At 39.1% G+C, this 8,612-nt stretch overlaps 2 protein-coding genes across 2 annotated transcripts in view; both read left to right on the forward strand.

Moving 5' to 3' along the window:
- Positions 1 to 1,410, forward strand: part of LOC118328316 (A disintegrin and metalloproteinase with thrombospondin motifs 9-like) — a gene marked incomplete in the record, with an annotated part of 34,352 nt that extends 32,942 nt beyond the window's left edge. The window contains 1 exon segment of the mRNA XM_035661985.1: positions 1,108 to 1,410. Coding sequence (XP_035517878.1) covers positions 1,108 to 1,293 — 186 coding nt within the window.
- Positions 1,411 to 4,389: 2,979 nt separating this feature from the next.
- LOC118328102 (A disintegrin and metalloproteinase with thrombospondin motifs 9-like) overlaps positions 4,390 to 8,612 on the forward strand; it is a 4,842-nt gene continuing 619 nt past the window's right edge. The window contains exons 1-6 of the mRNA XM_035661707.1: positions 4,390 to 4,775; positions 5,800 to 5,929; positions 6,339 to 6,433; positions 6,965 to 7,059; positions 7,227 to 7,360; positions 7,789 to 7,880. Coding sequence (XP_035517600.1) covers positions 4,506 to 4,775; positions 5,800 to 5,929; positions 6,339 to 6,433; positions 6,965 to 7,059; positions 7,227 to 7,360; positions 7,789 to 7,880 — 816 coding nt within the window. The 5' untranslated portion in view covers positions 4,390 to 4,505. The remainder of the gene's footprint in view (positions 4,776 to 5,799; positions 5,930 to 6,338; positions 6,434 to 6,964; positions 7,060 to 7,226; positions 7,361 to 7,788; positions 7,881 to 8,612) is intronic.

The following is an 8,612-nucleotide window of genomic DNA, read 5'->3' on the forward strand; positions in this document are numbered from 1 at the left end:
AAGACAAATTCCTTGTATGTGTAAAAACCTACCTGGCAATAAATCTGATTCTGATTCTGATGCTGATATAATCTATTATAATGTATATACGGTAGTAATGAATTAACATCAGTGCAGTGCAGGTTGTTCAGAATCATCATCTGTTTCAAAAGAGGAAAGACACAAGATAGTTGTTAATATCCAAATCCATTAATGCAAAGTTTTAAGTTAAAACATTCAAATGTATGCTTTGGTTATATCATGGGATTGTTTTAGTCATCTCGGTTAACATCTAAACAGACCTGGCAGAAAAAACGGATTCTTCATCCCTCTCCCATTCTTTGTGTTTCCTGTAGAAATGTGTTCTGTGTTACAGCCGAAAACCCACACTTTCATTAAAAACATCGCTGCTGGAGCTTAGACACGGTTTTGCAAAATGCATTTTCCAGGCTTCAACTTGAATTTCTTCACATTTCTGTCGGAAAACATCAGCATTAATATAAACCACATAACTTAAATATAAACGTGGACGCTTGGTTACAGTTATTTAAACATATTTCCCACATAGTGCTCAGTAACACGCCAAGCCCTGTCTGTAATGCACTTGTACTGTTAAAAACACACTTGGACTGCTTCAGACTTTAGTTAGTAAAGAAAATAAATTTAAAGTATGCATTTACATCAATAAACAGCACAATTCTGTATTGAACATGTTTAGACGGAATGTGAGAATAATTACTTTAAAAAAAAAATGTGATGGGACACATAAAATACAATAAAATATTGTAATAATAAATGTAGTGAAGTAGTAATATAGTAGGCTATATAATATGTATGTAATACATAGTATATGTAATACAATATGTGTTGGTTTTGATGAAATATATTCCCTTAAATAAATGTTATAACTATCTTCATAGCACATAAAGTCAAAGTAAACAGAGTAGAAACCATGAAGTCAAAGTCAATAAACTCTCGAGGCTTATGGCGGTAGTCACAGTATGACAGGAATATAAAGTGATAGGTTGATATGCAGTAAAATGCAGTAAAACAATAGCCTACACTTTATCGGACTAATGAAGGTCTGATAAAGCTAAATTTAAAGCTCTTACCTGTCCTGTTTTCCAGTGTTCAGCATCGTGTGGTGACGGCGTCCAGCGTCGGGAGGTGTTCTGCCAGGTTGGAGACCGACGGAGCCCGCTGGAGAGCGGCTGCTCCCAGCGCTCCAGACCGGCGTCCAGCCAGAGCTGCCGGGTCGCTGACTGCCCCTCCCGGTACCGGTGGAGAGAAGGAGACTGGCAAACGGTAAGCTGACGAAGCCCTGTATTAATGCCTGTACAGGGGGAAAAAAACATCGTAACCTGCGTGCTGAAACAAGAAGTTTCAGCTCTCTGTCTGCAACCGGACGACGATGATTTGCTCTGTCATATCTGGTGAAGTATGAGTGCTGCTCCCGTCGGAGGCCAGAGGGGAGGAGAGGAGGCGCTGGCCCTGATGGAAATCAGATGATCAGCCTTTTTTCAAACAAGCTGAAACCTCGTTGTGATGGATACCTCCGGTCTTAATGGCAGCGGCGGATCTACAGACACATTCACGGGGCGCGGACAAATATGATATCAAATGAACTCAAAAACTTTACATTGTTGTGGCATATTAGTAAAGCATTGAATATAAATATATAAAGTTGACACATTAGAAATGTTTCATTGACATTTTTCCAATACATGTGTTTTGTCATTGAACTTTAGCCAAACACTTAGTCTATTGAATTGTATGTGTTAATTGCCATTTTTAAACACATTATTTTTTAAATTAATACTAAATTTGACAGCATTTGACATCAGGCTGGGGTGGCCATATATTTTTTAGGGGTGCCAGCTGCCACCCTATGCCACCCCTTTAGACCTGTCCCTTAATGCTGATTGGCTAATTCCCTTTTTTAGAATCAGTTGAAAAGTAAAGTAAAGGCAGCTGTGAGACAATACTGTTGTCATGTTGTCTATCTAAACGTTAACAAGGCTACATGTTGCTACTTAAAAGCTACATGGACAGTCCAGCTTCTTATTATGAGGTTATATATAGAACACACACATTTCTATCTTTAATACCTGAAGATACCTGATAGAGAGGCTTGTCGCTGTATATAAGGCCTCAGTCTTACCCAGGGTATACTTAATGAGCACATTCCTGCTGAGTAACATTTTCTATAAGCTTGAGGCTACAGATCCTTGTTGAGTTTATTAGAACAGGCAACTGCAACAGGAGCGTCTCCTTCACTGTGTTCTATGATGTTGAATCTGGGCCATTGAGCAGCATGAAATGTCTTCTCAGAAAGGAGAGTCTAATTAGTCTGGAGAAGTGTTGGGAGCTCCCCGCTGGAGTGTCCCAATTAACAGCTGGAGATAATTACAACAGTTTACCTGGCAGGGGTTAACATCCCTATGTGTTTTATGCAAATTCAAATTCTTTATTGGCACAAACAAAAAACATGTTGCCAAGGAAGTTTACAATATTCATAGTATTCACTCATATTAAATACACATTGAATACATAGGTGTCTATGTATCTGTATGTATATCTACACAGTAGATTCTATTTTATATCTTACTGATGCAGTCAATGCAATGCTTATCTTATGCTGGTTGTGTTTTATGCTCTTTTTTAACTTTTTTACATACATAACTTGTTTCTATAGGCTCAACCTGTTAGAATGAAATATGTTCCCTTGTAGCTTTGTCTGGTGTCAACATTACCAAAACATAATGAAACTCAGGTGCCTGTCCTGCAGGGTTAGTTTTATTCCAGCATAGCACAGCAGCAAAGCTCACAATAGCAGTTCCAAGTATTTCAGTTGTTTGACAGTGTTCAACATGTTAGGAGTGATGAAGACCAGCTGGAGTCGGTGCATTTGTTCCACAGAGTGTTTCTGACGCAAGTGGAAGCCCCTCTTAGCCCTTTCAATGTTTAGGCTTAAATTACGACTCTTGCAAGTTTGAATGTCGTTATTATTGAATTACTACATGAACCTGGATGTAGTAAGACATCCAGGTTCAAACTTGCAGTCAGGTAAACTCTTCATCAAAGGACCCCACTTTCATAGCAACTCCATTTATAACCATTGGCCTGGCAAAGTCAAGTGTCTAACCATTTCATTTTAATAGTTGAAATTTTAGGAAATACATTTACTTGATTTTTTTGACAAGATTTGAATGAGAACATCCCTTGTCTGTACGTTAAATGTAGACACTAGCTTAGCTTAGCATAAACACTGTAAGAGGGTTGCTTGTTTGTGTAATCCGTAGACATACAGAAACATAAAAACTTGTGGCTTTGCTAGAAGTAACTGTTTATAGTTTTGTAAAGCTGCAGTATGTAACATTTATAAAAAAATAACTTTTGGTCATATTTGTTGAAACTTTAATTATATCCTGACATTAGGACATGAGACAGAAAGGTAGCTGACTGTTAAGGTCGTCAAATACCAATGTTTTGGGTCCCTGGGAAGACTCAACAATAAACCATTTTTCTAGCCTCTGATTGGTTGTCTTCGTTCAGGCTTGCAATTCCTCAAATGCCATTAGAAAACTAGGACGAGCCAAAGGAACTTTTTTTCACAGATTATTTGTCTTATGCACTACTGTCAGGGTAGAGAGTTTAAAAGTCACCCACTGCCGCTAATGGACGGAAGAAAATAAGCCTATTTATAAAAAGGTTTACCTATACATTTAATATATCATATTGTCATATTCTTATCTTTTGGGAACAGTCTGGATCTTGAGACCAAACTGCTAGTGAATTTCAGCTCTGACCTTTCAACAGACACATTATTGCCGTGGACTGTAAACAGCTTCAGGAGTTAGAAGTTGTGTAATCTCTTCTCAGGACTTGGCCATGTACTCAGCTCAGGTTCTTCTGCTCAAGAACACAGAACTTTCCTCCCAGTTCTTATCTACTGTTTTGAGATCTTCATGCTGTAGTCCCATGTGGTGAAGGTGCTGCTTCACAAGAAGACACAAATCTCAGACTGTTCATCCTCATTCTTGTTTTGCATTGATACCATAACACTGGTGTTTACTGAGAATCTTTAATTTAAAAAACCTCTTAGTTTCACATACAGCTTCCTGCATTATATATATTATCCATAATATAGTAATGTCATATATGATTTGTTATGATCTTTGTGTCTGTCTTTTGTCCGTCCCCACTACAGTGCAGTAAGTCGTGTGGAGTGGGCCACCGACAACGAGCCTTGCAGTGTGTGGACCACAACCAGCAGGAGGTCCATGAGATGTACTGTGTGAACCAGATCAGACCTCCAGAAATAGAGAGCTGTAACATGAATGCCTGTGAGTTAATCTGGATCACAGGGGAATGGACTGAGGTGAGAGCCATTTAAACTATGACGTCCCACAAAAGGCTTTGGAATCTGAATCGTAAAAAAGCCATTTTTCTCTGAAAAGGCACTACTTTACTCTTCAAAAAGATCCTTCATGTGAATCACCATCTTCGATACAAGTGATACGGAAATGACAGAAATCACCCATGTTTCCTGTGTGGAATACTGTTGTTATTTCATGCCAGTGATTTATTCTTTCCTCCAGTGCTCAGCCAGCTGTGGCCAGGGCTACCGCCAGCGTCTGATCTCTTGCAGCGAGGTGCATGTGGAGAATGACAACTATGAGTATGGCCATCAGTCTTTGTCCAACTGCCCTGGGACCCCTCCTGAAAGCTACATGCCTTGTAATTTGGACCCGTGCCCGCCGCCACAGGAGTGGAGGGTTGGAATCTGGGGACTGGTGAGTGAGTCTGTGGTTCTAAGTGTTGTCCAGTCATTTATCAGTATTTTGTCAAGATGGAACATGCATGTTTTTAGTTTGAGACCTTGTGTACCTTTGGAAAAAAGGTGGGTTAACAGATGGTGAGGTTAATAAAAGCAAGTTAAACAGTCTTCTCTAGTTTTGTGACTAATTGCAATATTAAAAATATCATAATTGTGACATATTTCAGTGGCTATAATGCAGTAGATTATTAAACAGTAACAGTTAATTTATATGACAAACTACACTTCCATCAACCTGTTTTTATGTGCATTTTAAATTTGTGAATGAGTGGAAACCCCCAGAAAGTTAAAATATTGCAAAAAAGTTTTCCTTTTACTGTCTTACTTTTGGTTGAGCTGGGAAAGTTGGTGTATCTGTAAAAGAGAAAAGTGCAATAGAAACAGATTTAGGGAATAAATGATGATGTAAATGAAGCATGTGACTTAAACATCTAGTGAAAAAATTAAAAATAACAGTAGACAAAAATATTAACAACACGAAGACATCGCATCTTTCCTCAAATTAATACATAAGTGTTCCTAGTTCGTTTGAGGTTTGACTGGTGCTGTTTTAATTACGTAATATCTTCTTCTGTGATGGTTTATGGAGATAGCACCACCAGTTGTTTAATCTCATTGCAGTCAACTGCTAATATTCACATAGGAGATGAAAACATGCATTAAATAACATTTTTTATAAAATTTGCGCTAAGTTTGCAAACTTGACTACAATCGTTAATCTCATGAAGGAGCCATTTATGCAGTCATTTTATACATGAGGGAGGAAGGTTTCCTTTAACATATATGAGACGTTAATAACATTTTATATTTGGCTTCAACCAGTGTCATAGCTGATAGGAAAATAATCAGTATTGAAATGACCATAATGTAAACGCACACACATTTTTTTGAAGGAGCCACTTTGAAGATAAAAACTGCTGACAGACTGTCATCCACAAGTTTTATTTTCACACTGTCATGGTTCTCTTCCTCCCCTCCAGTGTTCAGTGAGCTGCGGTGATGGAGTGATGGAGAGGACAGTGCAGTGTGTGGCAGCAGATGGTCAGGAAAGCAATAAGTGTTCTCAAGACACCATGCCAGAGGCCAGAAAGGTCTGCAGAAATCCAAGCTGTGAGTACTGCGAGAAAACTGCTGCTCTTTTCACAAAGGTCGAGGCTAGGGGGTTACATAGAGGCCAGCTGAATTCCAGTATTAGGTATGGCTTGACTTGATCTGGTCATCTCAGAGATTTGGCCTCTAGTGAAATATTTATGATCCGAGGCAAACTTCAAAGATTCACTGTCCAGTGTATTCACTTCCCTACGGTAGGATGGGACATCAAAGAGTGAATGGTTTTTCGTTTTCTTTAATGCAATTTGCCACACTTGACTAAACTCCTGAAATTCTTGTGTGTATGCGTGCACACGTCTGTGTACACAGCCTGAGTACCTGTCCTGTGTTAAATCTTTTTCATAATACACTCCTGCTATAATACACTGCTGTATACCTACTTATTTTTTACTTCTTTTGTATCTCTAAGGCCATTTGCCATCCAGCTGTCAAGACGTCCAGAGCATTAAAGGCCCCCTCCCAGACAGCGAACACTTTCTCAATATTCAAGGAAAAGCACTCAAGGTACAATTTTATGATCTTATTACCTCACAAATGCACAAAGCACATTTTATGAAGCCATGACTGGGTTTTAGTTATGAGGGGAGAGGGACAGTGGAAAAGTAGCCCTGTGTGCCTGTGTGACCTAAACACTGACAGGATATTTTGCTGCGTTTATGTGCTTGTGTGACTGTGTATGGGCCTGTATTACAATACAAAATGCTTATAATTCATCTTTCCCAGCTTGTGTTTAGGCATAAGTTTGGCGCTCTGGCTTGGTGTACAAGCTCACAAATAGACGCTGTCAGAGGAAATTCTTCTTCTGTGTTTGTTGGGGCTTGTAACTGCCATTTTTACATCCTCCACTCTACTCTTTTTTCCTCACCTCCTCATCACCATTATTGTCCTTTCTTTTCTATTCTGCACTTCTTCTCTACTTTCCTATTTTCTCTCTACCGTCCTACCACCTGCATCCATTTCCTTCACCCTTGGCGCCCTACTCCGCCCTCTGGTTACCAACTCTCCTTTCCCTCCTCCTCCGCCTTCTGTCCTCAGGTCTACTGTGCAGGAATGCAGACGGAGACTCCACAGGAGTATATCACCTTGACGACGGGAGAAAGGGAGAATTTTTCAGAGATCTTTGGCTTCAGGTAAATAGCTAACAGAATAACAATGAGAACAGCCTGTTATTTCATTAGAAAATCCAACAGACATCTGGCAGTGTTTTTGTCTGTAAAATGAATAAATTAATTTTGTGTAAAAGTGTAAAGTGAGGTAAGATATCCTGTATGTGTGTGTGTGTGTGTGTGTTTCCCAGGCTCAATGACCCCACCCAGTGTCCAACCAATGGCTCCAGAAGAGAGGATTGCGACTGTCGGAGAGACTACACCGCCGCTGGCATCACCACCTTCTCCAAAGTCCGCCTTGACCTCAGCAAAATGAACATCATCAGTGAGTGGCCTTTACACACACAGAAATCAGATGGCACTCACAAACACACACACACACACATACCAGCATCCTGTGCCAGTGTAAACTCTACATTACTCTCAAATAAGAACTTCCTTTGCCATTTAATTATGTCCGTGCTCATGAGGGTTAATGAGCTCAAGATGTCTTCAAGGTTCATTTAAGCAACACACAATTACAAGGCTTGAGGGGATTAAATGAAACTGCTCTAAGTAGGTGAAATTATACTGATATTAGGCTGACCCTAAAACTAAGGCTAGATTTAGACCAGTTAAATAGCACAAGGCTTGGTCATTATGGCAGATGTAAGTTATCATTATAAAAGTTCAACTGAGGTCCTATAGCAACACATTTCCAAGAAAGTCTGTCACATTGTGCTGATGAGCTTGATGGTTTGTTTTGTTATTCAGCTACAGATTGGCAGTTTGCTTTCACTCGTGAAGGCAAAAGTGTTCCTTTTGCAACAGCTGGAGACTGCTACAGCGCCGCACGATGTCCACAGGTGAGAACAACAACAGCTGTTCATTATATGACAGAAAGGGAAGTTGTCCTTTTTCACAGCAGACCGTTGAATTATCATAGCAGGAAAAGAACAAGTGTAGCTAGTAATATTAATGAAGGCTCAGTTCTTTTAAGTGTCTGAGTCATTTAATTTAACAAGAATGCCTTAGTACCTAAATGGTATGTGGTTGTTATTAGCGTTATTAATTAGTCCTGTGCTCTTTCTGCTACAGTATGACATGTAAAATATGTCCATCCTTTTAGAAGCAGTTCATGTCTTTAGTTCTGGAATATGTTTCTTGATAATTTCACAAAACTGAATTGTTGTTTATTGATATTTATTCTTGAAATGTATTTTTATTAATATTTATTCTTGAAACATCCAGCATCCCAGCATATAGAAATAAGTTACTCTGTACTTTTCATGATCAAATTAATTCAGTCAGTCAAAAAGAGCATTTCACTAATGATTTGCATTAGTTATAAATAGTCATTTTGTGTAAATATCATGTTGCCTGTGATACAGTTTGCACTTACTCTGCTTTGAAAAACCTCTGAAGGCAATATTTTAGTCGAGCCTTCTTCAGACACCTTGGTGCTTCACGTCCTCCTTCTCTCTGCTGCTCATAACAAACCAGACACCTAAAGTCTCTCTATCAAACCACATGGGGAGAGCCAGCAGTGTCTCTGAATACATTTCTACATGATTATTTATATTCTCTCTCTCTCTCTC

Source organism: Morone saxatilis, unplaced genomic scaffold (assembly GCF_004916995.1).
Source record: "Morone saxatilis isolate NCDOM2014 unplaced genomic scaffold, NCSU_SB_2.0 Contig18, whole genome shotgun sequence".
Taxonomy (NCBI): Eukaryota; Metazoa; Chordata; class Actinopteri; family Moronidae; genus Morone; species Morone saxatilis.